The 20,324-nt window shown below is 38.3% G+C and overlaps 4 protein-coding genes across 10 annotated transcripts; all 4 read left to right on the forward strand.

Moving 5' to 3' along the window:
• The first annotated feature begins 793 nt into the window (after positions 1-793).
• Positions 794-7,389, forward strand: LOC120005065 (transcriptional corepressor LEUNIG-like). 5 transcript variants are annotated; one of them, XM_038854500.1, is made up of 17 exons: positions 794-929; positions 1,126-1,186; positions 1,369-1,466; positions 1,910-2,019; positions 2,108-2,367; positions 2,561-2,609; positions 2,701-2,791; positions 3,284-3,333; positions 3,489-3,668; positions 4,380-4,427; positions 4,582-4,729; positions 5,046-5,155; positions 5,267-5,416; positions 5,606-5,761; positions 5,990-6,106; positions 6,222-6,422; positions 6,672-7,384. In XM_038854500.1, exons 2-17 carry the CDS (start codon positions 1,149-1,151, stop codon positions 6,816-6,818), a joined length of 1,953 nt encoding a protein of 650 aa, XP_038710428.1. In that variant the 5' UTR covers positions 794-929; positions 1,126-1,148; the 3' UTR covers positions 6,819-7,384. The 5 variants fall into 5 exon arrangements, with proteins under 5 accessions (XP_038710428.1, XP_038710431.1, XP_038710429.1 ...); XM_038854503.1 differs by having other exon boundaries at positions 3,528-3,668; positions 6,672-7,382; XM_038854501.1 differs by having other exon boundaries at positions 3,519-3,668; positions 6,672-7,381.
• Positions 7,268-10,358, forward strand: LOC120005514 (ADP,ATP carrier protein 3, mitochondrial-like). Its single transcript, XM_038855178.1, has 6 exons — positions 7,268-7,358; positions 7,406-7,864; positions 8,193-8,257; positions 8,594-9,103; positions 9,294-9,671; positions 9,963-10,358. Exons 1-6 carry the CDS (start codon positions 7,268-7,270, stop codon positions 10,311-10,313), a joined length of 1,854 nt encoding a protein of 617 aa, XP_038711106.1. The 3' UTR covers positions 10,314-10,358.
• Positions 10,359-11,169: 811 nt separating this feature from the next.
• LOC120006282 (ADP,ATP carrier protein 3, mitochondrial-like) lies at positions 11,170-15,995 on the forward strand. Of its 3 annotated transcripts, XR_005469966.1 has the most exons (7): positions 11,170-11,213; positions 12,350-12,844; positions 12,951-13,328; positions 13,616-13,802; positions 14,769-14,825; positions 15,684-15,759; positions 15,935-15,995. XR_005469966.1 is itself a non-coding variant. In XM_038856264.1 (4 exons), the coding sequence occupies exons 2-4, from the start codon at positions 12,359-12,361 to the stop codon at positions 13,964-13,966; spliced, it is 1,215 nt and encodes a 404-aa protein (XP_038712192.1). In that variant the 5' UTR covers positions 11,170-11,213; positions 12,350-12,358; the 3' UTR covers positions 13,967-14,112. The 3 variants fall into 3 exon arrangements, 1 of the variants encoding a protein (XP_038712192.1); XR_005469965.1 differs by lacking the exon at positions 15,935-15,995 and having other exon boundaries at positions 13,616-14,008; positions 15,684-15,750; XM_038856264.1 differs by lacking the exons at positions 14,769-14,825; positions 15,684-15,759; positions 15,935-15,995 and having other exon boundaries at positions 13,616-14,112.
• On the forward strand, positions 14,992-16,348 carry LOC120005515 (ADP,ATP carrier protein 3, mitochondrial-like). Its single transcript, XM_038855180.1, has 3 exons — positions 14,992-15,075; positions 15,257-15,586; positions 15,935-16,348. The coding sequence occupies exons 1-3, from the start codon at positions 14,992-14,994 to the stop codon at positions 16,346-16,348; spliced, it is 828 nt and encodes a 275-aa protein (XP_038711108.1).
• The last annotated feature ends 3,976 nt before the right edge of the window (positions 16,349-20,324 follow it).

A 20,324-nucleotide genomic window follows, 5' to 3' on the forward strand; every position in this document is an offset into this window, starting at 1 on the left:
GTGAGGAAAGACAAACTGGAAATTTGCAGCTTGGTTTCCATATTTGACTTGCAATGATGTACAGAATCAATCATACCTAATTTCTCAACAGCTAAATTAATGACATTAATTCACATTGTTTTTGAGCAAGATTTGATAGTAAATGGTGTAAAAACAGGAAGGGTTGAGTAGGATTGTTGTCCCACTTCGTTAATATCATTGATTTCAGCATCCACCCTTCACATATTGCTATTTAAAATCTTCACTGCTTAAGCAGTTTTCTGATTTAATTAAATACAGGCATTTGTATGTTTGTGTTTAATTAAACTTAAACCTTCTTCAACCTTCTCTTGTTTATGCTCTAACCAAGTGAGTAATAATTTAGTTGGTTATATCTCCGAGTTTAAGATGAATGACGTTTAGGTCGGGAGTTCGAACCAACTAGGAGTACTTCCTTAGGGTTTGCCTAGTTCCATACTTCCGGAAAGGGTTATGAGTCATATTTTTTCCACATGGGTTTCGGCTCCATCTTATCTGTCGTCATCATGGTGTGAAATGACATGCTCGGTTGAGTGATTATATGGTCACCCAAAAAAATTTAGTAGGCACAATTTTAAATTTTAAGTAAATTTTAACAATTTGTAGACTAGGATTACACACAAAATTGACCAAAAAAAAAGAAAAAAAAAAGAAGAAAAAGAGTGACTTGGCATGGCAATACTGGTGAGCCGACATCACAAATTTCACCAATAAATTTACAGCACTGTTGCGAAGGGGTCCACCATGGACACACAGGCGGTGGCCGGTGCGCTCCTTTTACTTTACCCTGTAAAATAAAAGCCCCAATGGGTCTCACTGTAGAAGAAAATGCCAAAGTTTGTTTTTTTGTCTCGCCCTCTTTTTCGGTTCTCTTTTGCATGGCACTGTCACTTGCTGCTTAACTAGCTCAGGTACGGCTCTCTCTTTCTCCATGCGTTTCTTCTTCAGAAACCCCAGATGGGTTTTGGTGTTTTTTGACTTCTTCTGGTGCGTAATCCTTATTTGGGTTTTTGTATTTGCTTGTCTTGTTTGTATATATAGCTTGCTTGGGAAGTTAATTTCGTGCTCTGATTTCTTCTCTCTCTTTTTCTTGGTTTTGGGTTGAAGGAAGAGGTTATTTAGGGGCAATCATGGGTTCAGTTGATGAGTTTTGGGATGCAGAGAAGATGTAAGTTTATTTGCTCTAATGTTATTTGTGGCATTGATTTGCGAGCTTCTTCTTTTTCGTTTTCGTTTTTTGTTATCGCCTTCTTGTAACGTGTTCAGTACAATGTAAATCAAACCCTTCTTGTAACGTGTTTAGTACAATGTAAATCTTTGATTTGTGTTTATTTGATCTGGGGATATCAGGCTTGACCTATACGTACATGATTATATGGTGAAAAAGAATATGCACAAGGCTGCTGAAACTTTCAAAGAAGAGGCTGATGTTGGTAATCATCCTGTGGGTATGCGCTCTTGCTTCTAGTTTTCTTTTATTTCCCGTTGAAGAACTTATTCAGAATAAGAATGATTGAACAAATTTAAGCTATTTATGACATGTTTTTTGACGTTTCATTGTGTTGTTAATCTTTCCATCGTTGGATTGAGGTTTTGTGACTTGATTTTTTTTTTCTTGAATTGGTTGCACTTTTTTATTTTCTGGTTTTTGTTGTTTAATTTCTGGAAAACAGATAAACCTAGTAATATCAATTGAATGTATGTATTCTTTAAATGTTGTTAAGTTGTCCTTTTTATGTGGGGCCATGTTTATTTACCTATAATTGATAGAAGGGTAGTGCGTAGTCTCTGGATTGCAAGATGGTAATTGTGTGAGTTATTATTCTAATCCTCATAATGTTGGCATAAGTTGTTTGATTGTTGACTAGACATTTGGAAATCTTCTTTTTAGTGATTGATTCACCTGAAGGTTTCTTAAATGAATGGTGGTCAATATTTTATGATGTATACGCCCATAGGCAAATGGAGCATCAGGAGACCAAAGCACAAGCATCTGCTAAGGTGATAGCCATGTGATTTTGAAGTATTAATGTGCTTCTTCAGGATGGTGAGATGGTATGTTATACATGATCTTTTGTTTGAATTTCAGACCGTACAGATGACGGGGACTGAGCAACGAAGTATCCATTCAATAGTGTCATCAGAACACAAAAATAAGCAGAGGCTCGGAATGTTACCTCTCGATGCTGACCTTTATAGGACGTTGGGGCAACAGGCCTCTAGTGCACTGGCTGCTAGAATCTATGAGGGGGAGCACTGTAGGCATCCTACACAAAATATTGATGCAAATTTACAGCTACTTGACATCCACAGATTTAACGTATCAAAGTTGATGCCTACCAGTTCAAGGTACTTGCAGGACGTGCCAATATCATATTAAGAGAGTTGTGCTATCAGTCGTTCCCCATTTTACATTCTGATTTCTTTGCCAAGAACCTTCAAACTTGAGAATGTGATAATTGCACTGAGAGGGTTGCATGCATGAGCATGACTAACATTATTGTAAAGGAAGTTTCTTACTAATTTCGTTGATGTATATCAGACATTCGAATCAACAAACTAGTAACGAGAATCCACATCAATCTGTGAGAGTATGATCTAATTCCCGCAGCACTTTCAATTTAAATTATTTGAAACTGCTAGAATTTCATTGACAACTAAATTCATTTGCTTATGGAACAGGGAGCAATATTTGATTTTAGCTTCAGGAGACCTATATCTGTGGATCCAAATCCATATAGATTGCACGACTCATCTGGACCCTTCGAGCCAGGTTTTGCCCATATCCTACTTTTAGCTTCCGAGTCTATTTTCTGGAAAATCAGCTTAGCAAATTTTTTCCTTTTAGGACTGCAAATTGTTTAGTGCTATGGAATTGGGTGAATCAATGCATATGTAGTATTTTTAGTTTGCTTTCAATTCGTTTCATGTCACATTTTACTTATATTTTTGACTTGTTTCACCAATAAAATATGTATGCCTTTGCATGAACTAACTCACTTAGTTCAATGATTTGATAGTCCAGGTGCTATATGATGCACATAATCATGGTAGTTCAGAGCAAGTTCAGGTTCATAGTGCCTAACATGGTGATAAACAAATATTAGGTGTTTCAATCATCTTCAAATTTACAGTATTCTCCTGAATATCTGTCGAGTTCTCCCTAGTGGCTTCCAAATATGAGCAGGACTGCAAGTTTCGCTGCATGATATATGTTATTTCTATTTTCTAGTGCTTATCCAGTAGTGACTTCTCATCTTTACAGGGATAAACAATGGAGTCAATCCATTACCATTAAGTGGAAGGCCTGTAAATGTACGTGGTTTATCAAGTACTTCTTATGGATTTCTTTAAGCAGTGTTCTTCGTAATTTCCTATTTTTTAATTGTTGAGTTCTGCATATTGTTAATAAAAGTGCTTTCTATGACTCGTCTCATTTTTCTTATGGTTTGGTGAATTATGTATTAAAGTCTCCTTTTCGTGCACCAAATCATAATCAGCAGTTGCAGATGTTGACAGCACAACATCAATATCAGCTATTGGCTAGAGCCTTGACATGCACTCCTGGACATCCCATGCTCACTCGTCCTGAAGATCGTGACATTACAGATGGTCCTACCAAGAGTGAGTCAAGTAGCAAGGATAGACAGGTTAGTGTTAAAATTGACTTTTGGGTGCCAGATGCTTGACTTCTTTGTTTTATGGATGGTTTCCTCCTCATCTAAGGTACTGGGTAAGCATTAGTTGCAATAAAATATCTTGTTACCTGTGCTATAATGTGGGTTTGAATGGTTCGACACAAGAAGTACTAGCCTCTCTGTCATTTTCTTGATTGTAACATGTGAGGAGTTCTGAATAGTTTATGTCAATATGGTCGCTACTTCACATTCTGGTTGTCTAAAAGTTGGGTAGCCGAGTATGATCTATTCCGTGTTGGAACACTATCGGTCAAGAAATAGCACGCCCCTTACCCACGTGAAAAAAAGAGAAGAAAACCCAAGAAGTTGCTTCATGGTGGTGTGTTATATTATTATTCCTTCAGGGATACCTTGCCCCTTCCAATTTTATTACCTGGCATACACTTGGGTCAGTAAACCACCTCCAAAAGACAATGAAGCCCAACCTCTGTTTTATTCTTAACTGTTATATAACAACTATTAAAGAAAAGGAGCATGATCTGTTAAGCTGTGAAGCAGTAAAGCTGTCAATTGATTTGTATTAAAACATTCATTTCTATGATTTTTTTTTGGAAAAATTAATGCAGCATTAGTGGTACTTCTTTACTACTCATGGAAGGTAGTGCTTTTGTTTATGATTCTCTAGTTACATATATGAAATAAGCATTTCTGGTTTTGTATCAGATTGTAAGAAAGAGGAAAACATTGTCAAATTTAAGCACTGGAGAAAAGGTACATCATATTCCTCAATAAACTGTAATTCCATTGCTGTGTATATTGCTTTAATTGAGATGCTACTGTCATGCCTTTTGGTTGTAAGCCTAGCTAAGTAGGATTTTTTTTAATCTTCTTAAAGTTGTTTTCTGTGTCCAATGCCCGTCAATAGGTGAGCAAGAGTACCGAAGATGATAAACCTTTGGGTGACCATGTCGATTCCTTTTGTACCCGTGAAGAAGATCATGTTGATAGCAAAGATGATCCGTTTAGCGCTTTAAATTGCAGCACTACAGCGTGTGACAAAAATGAGCCAAAAAGTAAGGGACAAAGCCTTCTAGAGTACGACTGTTTTGCGGTTGCCAAATTAAGTTGATATCCTGCATGTAAACTTTTGTGTGATGTGCATCAACTATATAACTTTTTGGAATAAATGAAAAATGAATATCGCACAAAGAAAATTTCAATATAGGTCAGTTACATGGTCCCAGTATATTATATCACATTCAAATGCCTTCGACAGCTTTTATGTCTAGGGTTCACTTAAAAGGCACAGAGTGCATTTCACTTTTTAGCTTTAAAATAGCATCACCTTCTGTTAGCTTTAAAATTGGTTATTTGAATTACCATCTCTAGGCTTCACATTCAAAGAAGTTGGTTGCCTCCACTCAAGCAGAAGCAAGGTTTTCTGCTGCCATTTTTCATCCAACGGGAAAATTTTAGCTAGTGCTGGACATGAAAAGAAGGTGGGTCAACATTATAAATGTGAAAACTTGTTCTAAAGTTGTTCTACTGTTCTTAGCTAGTATTCAATCTCTGTCAATAACATCATGCTAACTGATACTTTCTACTGATAGGTTCGAATTTGCAACATGGAAACATTCAATTTCATCGATACATCAGAAGAGCATTCTCACCTCATTACAGATGTTCGATTTAAACCGAGTTCAACTATATTTGCAACCTCATCCTTTGATCAAACTGTGCAGATATGGGATGCAGCCCGAGTATAATGCCTTTGACTCCTCTATTCTCATCTTGTTCATTTCTATTTTACAAACCTGGTCTTGTTTTCCAACATATAAAATCCTAGATTTAGGAATGATTTTTTTTCCTCTCTCGCATTTTGTTTTATTTATATGTAATTACTTTTAGCCTTCATTTACTAGTGACATTGCTTCTTTCTTTTACTACAGACAAGAAAATCACTTGTCAAGCTTCTTGGGCATTCCGAGCAAGTAATGTCTTTGGATTTTCACCCAAGAAAGCTGGATCTACTTTGCTCATGTGACAGTAATGATGAGATTCGACTGTGGAATGTAAATAGGGGTGCATGCATACAAGTTTTGAAGGTCCGAATTTAAGCCTGAAATACTTGGAATCTGAAAATAGCATTGCAACATACTAAAGCTAACACTACAATGTCTTTGCATCCCCCCCACCAACTGCACACTTAATAGGAGGTTTTACTACTACTATCAGGATGTAATTTTTAAGGATTGCTATATATGGTAAACATTTACCAGGTTAAATTGAATTTTTGACAATCTTCTTTTGATCTTCCTGTGGGAAAAATGCAGGGAGCTACCAAGCAAGTCAGGTTTCAGCCTCTATTTGGGAAGATGCTGGGTACTGCGGCTGGAAATAATATCAATGTTATGGATGTCGAAACTAACAATGTCCGACTGCAGTTGAAGGTAAGTCTAGAGATTCAACCGTTTGAGTTAGTCTTTATTGGTGACTCTTTGAACATGCATTGAGATCCTGGTTTTCTCCATACTTTAAATCTGGCTCAATTTTGAATTATATCAGGGGCATGCCAAGGAAGTCCTTTCAATTTGTTGGGATACAACTGGGGAATATATTGCCTCTGTCAGTGAAGACAGTGCCAGATTGTGGTCGCTTGTGTCAGGTGGAAAATGTACACGTGAATTGTGTTCGAATGGTAACCAGTTCCAATCATGCACATTTCATCCAAGATTTCCAAAACTCTTGATCATTGGTGGTTACCAGGTGATTGTATTCCAACAACATTATTACCGTAAGATAGATTGTTGTTTCCTTGCATCCTTGCTGACATTCGAGGCTGCAACTTCGTTAATTGCCCATCACCTCTGATGCTAGTTACTCATTTGTTAACTAGCGTAGGATCAGCATCATATTTTCATTGTTTTTCTTTTTCTTTGGTATCTTTCTGTACGTGTTTCGCCTCTGTTATGAGTTGTATTGTCTAATTGAATCTTTGGGTAAGTTTGGTTTCAGATTCTCCAACTTTGGTACCCAACCGAGGGCAGCAAAACATGGACAATTCCAGCCCACGACGGGTTAATTGCTTCGCTTGCAGATTCAATGGAGACTGGAATGGTTGCTTCTGCTAGCCATGACCAGTGTGTCAAGTTGTGGAAATAGGCCCCGTCGAGGTTCACCGGAGATATGGAGGTTTTGGAATATGGTTCTAGTTCTAACATGCAATGGATTTCATAATTTCCTTTTGATGTGCCTGCATCCTCAGGAAACATTTCATATAGCAAATGTTAATACTTATGAAAGAATTGTAAATATTAGTAACTTTGGGATTGCGATCGGGATCCCCTCTTTTGACGAAGTTATATATGATGCTTCCTTTTCATCATGGATTTATGTATTTGCCCCCATCATCTGAGATTACAACTCTGAGGATGATCTCACTTCCCATCAAAATTAGGGGAACTTGGGTTTTGTGAGAATCTCCATCTTTGGACGTTGATTTAAATCATGCTGCAGTTTGCCATGCTAAGTAGTAACCTTTTCCGTGATTCAAGTGCTGATATTTTCTTGATCAGCTGGTATAAAGTTCCTTTCCTTAGATATGCACCATGATGAGGTTTTGGGGTAAGATTGATGTTGAGGACATTCTTGTTGTAGAAATGCAGTACTTGTGCTATGTACGTGTAGCCTTAAATAACTCTGGTTAATACTCTGCTTAATGTTCCCCGGATTTCCTAACTAATAAGAAGGTTTGGATGCCATTAGGGTTCTATCATATTTAAGCTGTAAAAAAAAACAGGGGAAGAAAACAGTACAGGTGGTGGTGATATTTTGTCAGACCTCCCTGCGTTCTACCTATGCGACAGGATTGCGTACCAAGAAACCCTCTGTCGTCCACTCCAATCGCCAATTCTATATCAACTGCTACATCGCAGGCACTGTCGATTTCATCAACGGAGCCGCAGTACTCCAAGACTGCGACATCCACGGCAGAGAGCCCAACAGTGGCCAGAAAAAGATGGTCACGGCCCAAGGCCCAAATCAAAACACTGGGATTATGATCCAGAGAGTGTGCAGCTCATACGCACTCTCGTACTTTCTTGTTACAACAGAATCCACAGACAGTGCCTTCTCATCTTCGCCTGCCCAGTTTTTCCTCCGGGTCTCATTTGGGGTTCTTGCCGAAACAGAGACCAGCTTGTTGGACGGTATGAAAACAGAATGTTTTCTTTCTTTTTATTACTCGAATGAATATTTACAACCTAGGAGGAAGAACTTTTATATTACTGGACTCTAACAAGATCTTCCTTAAATTAAGGATCTTATAAATATCTGAATGATCCTACTGTCATGTCAACATTTTGATTTCCTAAACTAAATAGAACAGAAAATTTTAACTAAATCCCAAGATTCTAGGACTTTTAGCATTTTATCTACAGTCAACAGCTTTATCTCCTCAACTAAATATGAGAAAATTTCATTCTTGAGATTTTTCTAGATCATTAGCCTCTTATCGTATATTTACGTTGTTTACAGGGGGCAGGTTATGGTATTGGTATTGTAGTTCTGGATACAAATACAAAGCTAAAAAGTATTTTGAGGTGAGTCAGATTATTTTGCTTCAATTCACTGTCTGTCTACCTGCCTCTTCTATACAAAATATAGGAACTATCTTACATAGTCTGATTTGATTTATGCATTCTGTTTGTGCTTATCGACTGTTCTATTAGGTTACTTTTGAAAATTCAACGACAAGACTCTAGATTAGGCCAAGACTCAATTCCCCTATTTGGGTCTTTCAAACTATGAATGTAAACAGTCTGATATGGTTTTCCCATTATCTTCTCACGGTGGCTGCTTCTTACGTTTTCAATGAGTGTGGCGTTTTCTTTGGCTTTATTGGAACACATCCTTCTTTTTGACTCTTTTTTTTCCAGCTAAATTGGTTGCAGGAAATCAAAATGAGTGGCAGAAGGGTTGATGGATCAAAACATCCATCTGTAGTTGAAAAGATACATGGTCAACCTAACCTCTTCACCAAGTATTTTTCTTCTAAATCCTTCGCATCAGGGATCCAATTTCAATGCAGTGGAAGACCATATTTGAATGGAGGACAGTGGGGTCCTTTGCTGCTAGCTAGTCAAAGGACTTCATCAGTTGTGATTCCTCCACAAGTTTTAGTAGGACAGCCAACAGAAAAACGCAATGTTTCTATTATAGCTAAATTTTTCCCAGTATTTTCAACTATAGCGAACATGACAGCAGCTGCTCCGATTGGGAGAGTAAACTTCTTGATCCAGAACCAGAATGAGATGATTAAGTCAGGTCGGCTGTTGGAGCCTTACAAAGGAAAACTGAACTGCTTTACCAGGGTAATCAAGAATGAAGGTATCATTTCTTTGTGGAGAGGCAACGGCCTAGATGTCATTAGATATGTCTATGGAGTGGTAATAATCTTTATAGACTCACTATCCAGTATTTTTTAGTAACTCTTGAAGTTTTGACTACAAATTATATTTGATTTTTTCATTTTAGTAAAACTTGTCTTTCTAATCCTTTATATATATATATTGCAATCTGCTGCTTGTTCTCAGAAAGAGCCTCATGAGTCATGCCTACTTGTTATCTGTATGGCAGGTCGTGAATCGTGCTTTTGAGAGCCATTTAAAGAGTATTCGCAGATTTTATAAGATAGACAAAGATGGTTTCTGGAAATGGTTTGCAAGTGTCTCTTTGGCAGGGGCTCTTGCCAGTGCTACATATAGTTTTTTTACACATCCATTGTATTATGCCCAGACACGCCTGACCAATGATATCAAGCCTTCCAGAGAGAGCAAAAGGCAGTTCAATGGTCTAGTTGATGTCTGCAAGAAAACCATCAGATCGGATGGCATTGCTGGACTTTACCGTGGGTATAATGTTTCAGTTCTTGAAAAAATTTTGCATAGCTGGGCCTTTATTGGGATTACTAAGGCCACGAACGCAGGGCTGTTTCTTGGATTGCTTGGGTTGCAGGTTAGTAGAAACGTAGGAACTTGTAAGAGTATTGCTGAGGTTCTTATTTGAATGCATTTGGTTCCGAGTTTCTACTCATCACCACTAAATATTCACACTATTGTAATCTGTTATTCTTGATTAATTTCTTTTTGCAATTATTGAACATACAAATGTGGCTTGTTATAATTTTTTTTCCCACGTTAAAAATCATTATCTAGATTAGCGTTCTCATTCAACAGAATCCGTGACTTAGTAAGTAAGATGTTTGTTCTCTGATATGTGGATGAAAGTTTATACATTGCTCTGCAGAACGATTGGGCTGCGAACCGTTTCCTACTTGAAGGGACTATTCTTGCTGCTAGCTTGGCTACTTACCCAATGAGTACTCTCTGCAGAAGGATGATGATGACCTGCGGTGAAGGTGTCAAGTACAAGAGTTCACTGGATGCATACTCTCAAATCCTGAAAAAGGAGGGGTTTGCATCCCTCTATAAGGGTGTAGATGCATATATTCTTCTATGTACTGTCAGATTTGGTCTTATGGTGGTCACTTACTGTGTGTTAAAATGGCTTGCTTCCTCGAAGAAGGATCGATCTGGTGGTGGCGATCAATCTTCTTCAATAATGATTGACATAAAATGGAAAACCAGTACAGGGTGATTCCTTGAATCTGGAGCTTAGCTTATCCATCCTATGATGGACTTAAAGTAGGTGTAGTTTTTTTCTTTGCTTAAAAGAAAAAATCTTATTGTTTGTGTAGACAACAAATTTAGTTTTTATATTACAAAAAAAAAAAATGACTACAGAGAAAATTTGATTTACAGCCATGATAGGGATCCCAAGAACTAGATCTTGAGTATCTGTTTACTTCATTTTCATCTTAATGCAAATCCAAAATTTTGAGATCCCTATAATGAACACCATACTAGGTGTTCATTACCTGTGCTATATTGCTATGTTCGTTCGCCTGAAATAAGTGCAGTTAATTCTCTGCTTTGTTTACCAGAATTCCCAACTATCTAAGCAGTAAAAAAAATCGAGAAACAACCACGTTCTGACTTCTGAGAGCTAAACAACTTGTTAAATTCAAGATTCAACAATGGCTCATGGAAAGCAATGGGTCGGATCAATGTAAGTTGGGACTAGCAAATACGTCTCAGAATGGGCCAGCCCATGTAAAAGAATGCACAGCTGTCTATCAGCTGTTCTGTGTTCAGCTCATGCACACTCGTACTTCCTTTTTACAGAATCCGGAGTCAGTGCCTTTTCATCTTCCCCGCCACACTTTCTCCTCCAGGTCTCATTTGGGGTTCTTGCCAAAATCCAAAAAGGAGCCTCTTTTCTTCACCATATACTAGCGAAACAGAGACCAGCTTGTTGGGTTGTGGGTTTTTTTTTTGAACTTTTGTACGGCTGTTTCATTCTTGAGCTCCCTTTTACTTCTTTGCTTAAAAACATTCTTCTATACCATTAGCTTCTTATTGTCTTACATTTTGTATACAGGGGAAGGTTGTGCTATTGTAGCTCTGGATACAAGTTCAAAGCCAAAAGGTGTTTGAGGTGAGTCGGATTATTTTGCTTTGGTTCATCGTCTACTTGGATCTTCTTACAAAAAAATAGGAACTATCTAAGCGTCGTTGTGAATCAAACATAGCAAAGTCTGATTTGATGTGTGCATTCTGTTTGTGCTTATCGACTGTTCTACTAGGGTATTTTTTCAAAGCTCAATGACAGGCACTAGGAGAATATGTAATAGCATGAGCTGAAGAGTTTTAACTTGGGTTTTATCAGTGAAAAATACATATCGTTTGATGCTGGTCAATCCTGGGGGAAATAATATCTTCTCTTCCGAGGCTCCATGAGAAATTAATTACGGGTTTGTGTTTTCTTCTCAACCTTGTGGTCGCATAGGTTGATCGCATATATCCCAATTATTTTATCAACTCTGTTTGTTTTTGGCTAGGAAACATGAAAAATGCTTTTTTTGCCTTCCGAAGAACGTATCAAAATTTGGGAAAACAACAAATATGGGTAATTAGAGGCGAACATGTGACCCAGATGTTAAGTAGGTGCAACTTAGATATCACAAGTTCAAGCCTAGATATCACAAGTTCAAGCCCCGTAAACAACCTCCCTACATATTATGTAGGGAAAGTTGGTTACGTCTTGTATATTCTCGAGTTTTTAGAGGAGAACATGTGCGTACATCTTGCATATCTCCAACCCTACCTATTATGGAAATCATGTGCAAGGGTGTTGTTTACCTTTACCTACCAAATATGGGTAGTTGGAAAACAAAAAATACATGTTATTTGAAGCTGATGCTTTCACCAATTCATGCAAAAATCTTGTCTAATTGTTTTCTTTTTATCTAGATAAGTGGGGAAGGGGAGATTGAACCCATGACCTCCAAGAGTCACGGGTCTTGCAATGGGAAGCTTATTCATTTGGCCAAGACCTAATTCCCTGTCTATTTGGGTCTTCAAACTATAACTGTAAACAGTCTGTAGATCTTGTAAGTGTCAACAATAGACTAAACTAATAGAATAAGCTCTATTGTTTTCCAATACGTTTATTATTTTCCCATGATGTTTTCACAGTGGATGCTTCTTACATTTTCGATGAGTATGCCATTTTTTTTGGTTTCATTGGAACATCCTTCTCTTTGACATGTTGTGATGCTAAATCGGTTGCAGGAAATAAAAATGAGTAGCAGAAGGGCTAATGGATCGAAACATCCATCTGTAGTTGAAAAGATACACGGTCAACCTTACCTCTTCACGAAGAATTTTTCTTCTCAATCCTTCACATCAGGGATCCCATTTCACTGCAGTGGAAGCCCATATTTGAATGGAGGACAGCAGAGTCCTTTGCTGCCAGCTTTTCAAATGGCTTCATCAGTTGTGATTCCTCCACCAGTTTTTGTAGGACAACCAACAGAAAAATGGAATAATCATATTCTACCTCAATTTGTAGCAGGATTTTTAAATATAGCTAACATGACAGCAGCTGCTCCGATTAGGCGAGTAAACTTCTTGATCCAGAACCAGGATGAGATGATTAAATCAGGTCGGCTTTTGGAGCCTTACAAAGGAAAACTGAACTGCTTTACCAGAGTAATCAAGAATGAAGGTATCATTTCTCTGTGGAGAGGCAACGGCGTACATGTCATTGGATATGTCTATAAAAAGGTAACATTCACTATAAACTCGTTATCCAGTGTTTTTTCATTTTGCAATATGCTGCTTGTTCTCGGTAAGCCTCATGAGTCATGCCTACTTGTTATCTGTATGGCAGGTCCTGAGTCGTGCTTTTGAGAGCCATGTTGAGAGTATTCGGGGATATTATAAGATAAACAAAGATGGTTTCTGGAAATGGTTTGCAGGTGTCTCTTTGGCAGAGGGTCTTGCCGGTGCTACATATAGTTTTTTTACACATCCATTGTATTATGCCCAGACACGCCTGACCAATGATATCAAGCCTTCCAGAGAAAGCAAAAGGCAGTTCAATGGTCTAGTTGATGTCTGCAAGAAAACCCTCAGATCGGATGGCATTGCTGGAATTTACCGTGGGTATAATGTTTCAGTTCTTGAAATAATTTTGCATACCTGGGCCTTTATTGGGATTACTAAGGCCACGAACGAAGGGCTGTTTCTGGGATTGCTTGGGTTGCAGGTTAGTAGAAACATAAGAACTTATATAAGTATTGCTGAGGGTCGTATGTTAATGCATTTGGTTCCAAGTTTCTACTCATCATCCCCCATCATACTATTGTAATCTGTTATTCTTGATTAATTTCTTTTTGCAATTATTGAACACACATATGTGGCCTGTTCCAGTTAATTTTTCCAATTTTAAAAATCATTGCCTAGTTTAGCATTCTAATTCCACAGAATCATCAGGGATTTAGCAAGATGTTTGTCCTCTGGTACGTGAATGAAAATTTGTACCTTGCTCTGCAGAATGATTGGGTGGCGGAGCATTTACTATTTGAAGGGACTGTTCTTGCTGCTAGCTTGGCTACTTACCCAATGAATACTATCTGCAGAAGGATGATGATGACCTGCGGTGAAGGTGTCAAGTACAAGAGTTCACTGGATGCATACTCTCAAATCCTGAAAAGGGAGGGGTTTGCATCCCTCTATAAGGGTGTAGATGCATATATTCTTCTACATACTGTCAGATTTGGTCTTATGGTGGTCACTTACTGTGTGTTAAAATGGCTTGCTTCCTCGAAGAAGGATCGATCTGGTGGTGGCGATCAATCTTCTTCAACAATGATTGACATAAAATGGAAAACCAGTGCAGGGTGATTCCTTGAATCTGGAGCTTAGCTTATCATATGATGGACTAAAGTAGGTGTAGTTTTTTCCTTTGCTTAAAAGAAAAAATCTTGAATTATCATATTGTTAGTGTTGTAAACAGTTTGCCATGCTAAGTACCCTTTTCCGTGCTTCTAGTGCTGATATTTTTCTTGAGGTAAGATTGATGCCGAGGGAAATGATGATCAACAGGGATTTCCTAACAAATAAGGTTTGGATTCCATTGGGGGGGTTCTGTCATATTTAAGCACTAAAAACCGAAGGAAGAAAGCAGTAGAGATGGTGATAGTTAGTGATCATCTAATAAGTAATTAGGAAGACAAATTAGAAATCAATTTTATCTCTAAATTAACGTTCTGAAAGCTAACAGAAAATCAAAAACACAACAACATTCTGACTTCTCAGAGCTAAACAACTTTTTAATTTAAGATTAAATAATGGCTCATAGAAAAGGAATGGGCCAGCCCATGTAAAAGAATGCACAGCACAGCTGTCTATTTGTACAGCTCCTGCAAACTCGTATTTTCTTGTTACAGAATCCAGAGTCAGTACCTTTTCATCTTCGTCTGCACATTTTCTCCTCCAGCTCTCATCTGGGGTTCTTGCCAAAACCCCAAAAGGAGCCTCCTTTCTTCACCATATACTCATTGAAACAGAGAACAGCTTGCTGGGTTGTGGATTTTTTTTTAAAACTTTTGTATGGATGTTTCATTCTTGAGCTCCCATTACTTCTTTGCTTAAAAACATTTTTCTATATCATTAGCTTCTCATCGTCTATTTACGTTATTTACAGGGGCAGGTTGTGGTATTGTAGCTCTGGATACAAATACAAAGCTAAAAAGTGTTTGAGGTGAGTCAGATTATTTTGCTTCGATTCATTGTCTACCTGCCTCTTCTAGACAAAATATAGGAAATGTCTTATCGTCGTTGTGAATCAAACAGAGCAAAGTCGGATTTTATTTGTGCATTCTGTATGTGCTTATGGACTGTTCTATTAGGGTACTTTTGAAAGTTCAATGACAGAATCTAGATTAAGCCAAGACTTAATTCCCCTTCTTTTTGGGTCGTCAAACTATAAACGTAAACAGTCTGCAGATCTTGTAAGTGCCAACAATAGACTAAATTAATAGAATAAGCTCTATTGTTTTCCAATATGTTTATGGTTTTCCCATTATGTTCTCACAGTGGTTGCTTCTTATGTTTTCAATGAATATGCCATTTTCTTTGGTTTTATAGGAACATCCTTCTTTTAGACTTTTTGTTCTGCTAAATTGGTTGCAGGAAATCAAAATGAGTAGCAGAAGGGCTAATGGATCAAAACATCCATCTGTAGTTGAAAAGATACATGGTCAACCTTACCTCTTCACCAAGTATTTTTCTTCCAAATCCTTCACATCAGGGATCCAATTTCACTGCAGTGGAAGCCCATATTTGAATGGAGGACAGCATAATCCTTTGCTGCCAGCTTGTCAAATGGCTTCATCAGTTCTGATTCCTCCACAAGTTTTTGTAGGACAGCCAACAGAAAAACGCAATGTTCCCACTCTAACTCAATTTTTGGTAGGACTGTCAAATATAGTTAACATGACAGCAGCTGCTCCGATTGGGCGAGTAAACTTCTTGATCCAGAACCAGAATGAGATAATGAGATAATTAAGTCAGGTCGGCTGTTGGAGCCTTACAAAGGAAAACTGAACTGCTTTACCAGGGTAATCAAGAATGAAGGTATCATTTCTCTGTGGAGAGGCAACGGCGTAGATGTCATTAGATATGTCTATACCAGGGTAACAATCACTATAAACTCGCTATCCATTTTTTTTTAATGACTCTCAAAGTTTTGACTGTCAGAAATCAGTTAAACTTGTGTCCTTCTAATCTCTTGTTTTTGTCTTTTTGCAATGTGCTGCTTGTTCTCGGAGAAACCTCATGAGTCATGCCTACTTGTTATCTGTATGGCAGGTCCTGAGTTGTGCTTTTGAGAGCCATTTTAAGAGTATTCGGGGATATTATAAGATAGACAAAGATGGTTTCTGGAAATGGTTTGCAAGTATCTCTTTGGCAGGGGGTCTTGCCAGTGCTACATATAGTTTTTTTACACATCCATTGTATTATGCCCAGACACGCCTGGCCAATGATATCAAGACTTGCAGAGAGAGCAAAAGGCAGTTCAATGGTCTAGTTGATGTCTGCAAGAAAACACTCAGATCGGATGGCATTGCTGGAATTTACCGTGGGTGCAATGTTTCAGTTCTTGAAGGTATTTTGCGTGACTGGGCATTGACTGGAATTATAAAGGCCACGAGCCCATGGCTGTTACTTGGATTGCTTGGGCTGCGGGTTAGTAGAAACATAAGAACATATAAGTATTGCTGAGGGTCTTATGTTAGTGCATTTGGTTCCGAGTTTCTACTCATCATCCTTTATTATATATTTGTCAGATAGTGTCAGATAGTGGACAAAAGTATTTTTTTCATTCATTGACTCACGTATATATAGTGTTATACAGACCTAATCAACCACTTACCAGCTGGACATAGACTAAATTTACTCCTTAAATTGTGCCATAACACTTGACTAATTACAGCCGTAATACTTGACTAATTTGTGCCGTAACACTTGACTAATTACAGACTAATTACAGCCGTAACACTTGACTAATTACAGCTGGATACAATATACACAACTCACGTCTACACTCCCCCTCAAGTTGGTGCGTAAAGATCTACCATGCCCAACTTGTCAAGTGAGTTAGAAAACACAACACTAGAAACCGCCTTTGTCAAGACATCAGCTAACTGATCTTCAGACTTCACAAATGGTACATCAATAATCTGTGCTTCTAGTTTTTCTTTGATAAAGTTCCTATCTACCTCCACATGTTTGGTGCGGTCATGTTGTACCGGGTTATGTGCAATAGCAATCGCAGCCTTATTGTCACAGTACAAGGACATAGCAGAACTCGGCTTATACCCGAGATCTCTCAACAAATATTTAATCCACAATAATTCACATATTCCATAGGACATTGCTCTATACTCAGCCTCTGCACTTGATCGAGAGACAACCTTTTGTTTCTTACTTCTCCACATAACAAGGTTACCTCCAACAAAAGTGAAGTAACCTGAAGTAGAACGTCTATTTGTATTATCACCTGCCCAATCAGCATCAGTATAACCCTCAACATCTAAGTGACCATTCTTTGTGAACATGACACCTTTTCCAGGTGCACTCTTCAAGTATCGAAGAATTCGAATGACTGCATCCATATGTCTCTCACTAGGTGTATGCATGAATTGACTTACCACACTAACAGCATAAGCAATATCAGGTCTAGTATGAGATAGATAAATTAATCTGCCTACTAGACGTTGATACCTCTCCTTGTTGGTAGGAACCTCTCCCGGGTCTTCATGTAGCTTATGATTTTGTTCAATTGGTGTGTCAACTGGTTTGCAAGCAAGCATCCCTGTATCAGTCAATAAGTCTAGGATATATTTTCTCTGGGAAAGAAATATTCCTTGATTTGACCGTATCACCTCTATGCCAAGAAAGTACTTCAATTCTCCAAGTTCTTTCATCTCAAATTCATTTGACATAAGTTTTTTTAAATTTTCTATCTCAACACTATCATTCCCTGTCAATATCATATCATCCACATAAATAATTAAAGCAGTTACCTTGTCTTTCTTGTGCTTCAGAAATAAGGTATGGTCTGAGTTACTTTGTCTGTATCCAAACTTTTTCATTGACAAAGCAAATTTACCAAACCAAGCTCGGGGAGACTATTTTAAGCCATATAACGCTCTCTTTAACTTGCACACCATTTTAGGTTGTTCTGAAACTCCAGGTGGTAGATCCATGTATACATCTTCCTTTAACTGACCATGTAAAAAGGCATTCTTTACGTCATATTGTAACAAATGCCAATCATTATTTGCGGCTACAGATAACAATACTCTTACAGTGTTGATCTTTGCTACCGGTGCAAAAGTCTCATTATAATCCACCCCGAATCTCTGATTGTAACCTTTGGCCACCAGTCTTGCTTTGTATCTTTCTATCGATCCATCAGCATTATATTTGATAGTAAAAATCCATCTACACCCAATAGTTTTCTTCCCCGGAGGTAACTGAACTATGTCCCAAGTATCATTCTTTTGTAATGCTCTCATTTCTTCAGCCATAGCTTCAGTCCACTTAGTGTCTGCTAATGCTTCTTTTACCTGTCTTGGAATAGATACAGTAGATATTTGATATAAAAACGACTCATATGACTTGGGTACTCTATGGGTTGACACATGATTGCCTATAGGATATTTGGCTTTAGCATTCAAGTCGGCAGAATATTGAAGTTTTGACTTGCCTCGGTTTGTCCGAGCAGGTAACTGATATGCTGGGATAGTAGACTCAAATTCAGGCATATTGGAAGAATTAGATAAAACATCATTTATTTCAGAAATTACCTCATTTGGACTCTGGACGTGGTCTTCTTGTGGTTTCTCGGTAGTTTCAGGACTGATTTCAGATGTTGGCATCCAATCACTAGTTCCTTGACAGTCGGGCACAGTAGCTGAAGTGGTATTTCTGGGTAAAGTATGGGTAGTCGGTTCAGGTACAGCATCAAGAGTAGTCGATGGTGGAGGTGGAATATCTGGTGGAGGAGTGGAAGTTTCTGGTGGAGTGACTGTAAGTGGATCCCAATGACTATTATCATCCATATCCATATTCATACTCTCCCCCTGAGGAGAAGAGGCATTTGGGAAAAAATAGGACAAATCTTCATTGAAGGTAACATCCATAGTTACATAGAACTTTTGAGTGGGAGGATGATAACACCGATAGCCCTTTTTGTAAGGAGCGTACCCCACAAAGACACACTTAATGGCACAGGGATCAAGTTTACTCCTTTGATGAGGGTGAACATGAACATAAGCCACACAACCAAAAACTTTGGGAGGAAGATTAGGAATGGGAGGCGCAATTGTCATATGAGTAGTAAGGACTTGTAGTGGAGTTTTGTATTGAAGGATGCGAGAAGGTACCCTGTTGATGACATACATGGCAGATAATAAGGCATCCCCCCATAGGTATTTTGGAACATGTTTATCTATTAGTAGAGCTCGGGTAACCTCCAAAAGTTGACGATTGCGTCTCTCAGCCACACCGTTTTGTTGTGGAGTATAGGGACAAGAAGTCTGGTGAAGTATTCAACGTGACTGAAAAAAGGTGGTAAGAGTTTCATTGACATATTCCCTTCCATTGTCTGAGCGAAGAACCCTAACAGGTGTATCAAACTGAGTTTGAACCATAGTACAAAATTGTTTAACAATACGAGGGACGTCACTCTTGTTTTTAAACAAATAAATCCATGTAGTACGAGAGCAATCATCAATAAATGAAATGAACCATCGCATACCACCAGAGGTAGGATTTTGGGATGGACCCCAGACATCAGAATGAATCAAAGCAAAAGGTTTTATCGATGCAGAATCACTTAAGGGAAAAATATTGCGGTGACTTTTAGCAAAAACACAGGTCTCACAACAATTGAAGTTACGAAACACGTCAGATTTAAATAATGAAGGAAACAAATGTTTTAGATAGCCTAAAGATGGATGTCCTAAACGTTGATGCCATAAACGAATCAACTTTTCATTCCTCAACAGGTGGGTACTAGTGTGATTTGCCACAACATCAGATCCAATGCCACTGAAGTACCATAAGTCCCCTCTCTTAGAACCACACCCAATCTCCTCCTGAGTGTAAAGATCCTGAAAAATACAATGTTTTGGAAAAAAATGACAAGAATAGGCAGTCATAAGTTTAGACACAGATAACAAATCACGGTCTAAAGATGGAACAAGAAGCACATTAGATAAGACAATGGTAGGGGTAAGTTGGATGGTTCCTGTACCAGTGACAGGAGCAGTTTGGCCATTGGCTGTGGTGACAAAAAACTTGGAGTGATTTTTAGTGAAGGTAGTAAATTTTCTAGAGTCATTAGTCATATGATCAGTCGCTCCAGTATCAACTATCCATGCATTATTACAAGCAGACACAGAAGTACATAGAGCAAAACTAAAGTTACCTGACATGTCCTTTTTCTCAAGTTCAGTGTCATCATCAATTGTTGTGGTGGTCACAAGAGAAGCTCGACTCCCTTGTTTCTTACCAATCAAGTCATCTGCCCAATCGGGTCTGCCATGAAGCTTCCAGCACTTGTCAACAGTGTGATCTTTACCACAAAAAGAACATTCACGGTCTCCTTTCTTTGGAAGAGAACGGGAAACAGATGACCCACTTTCTTTGGCAGGGAAGGACCCGGTACTACCTGCAGATTTCAAAGGAG

This window comes from Tripterygium wilfordii, chromosome 9, assembly GCF_013401445.1.
Source record: "Tripterygium wilfordii isolate XIE 37 chromosome 9, ASM1340144v1, whole genome shotgun sequence".
In the NCBI taxonomy this organism is placed as follows: Eukaryota; Viridiplantae; Streptophyta; class Magnoliopsida; order Celastrales; family Celastraceae; genus Tripterygium; species Tripterygium wilfordii.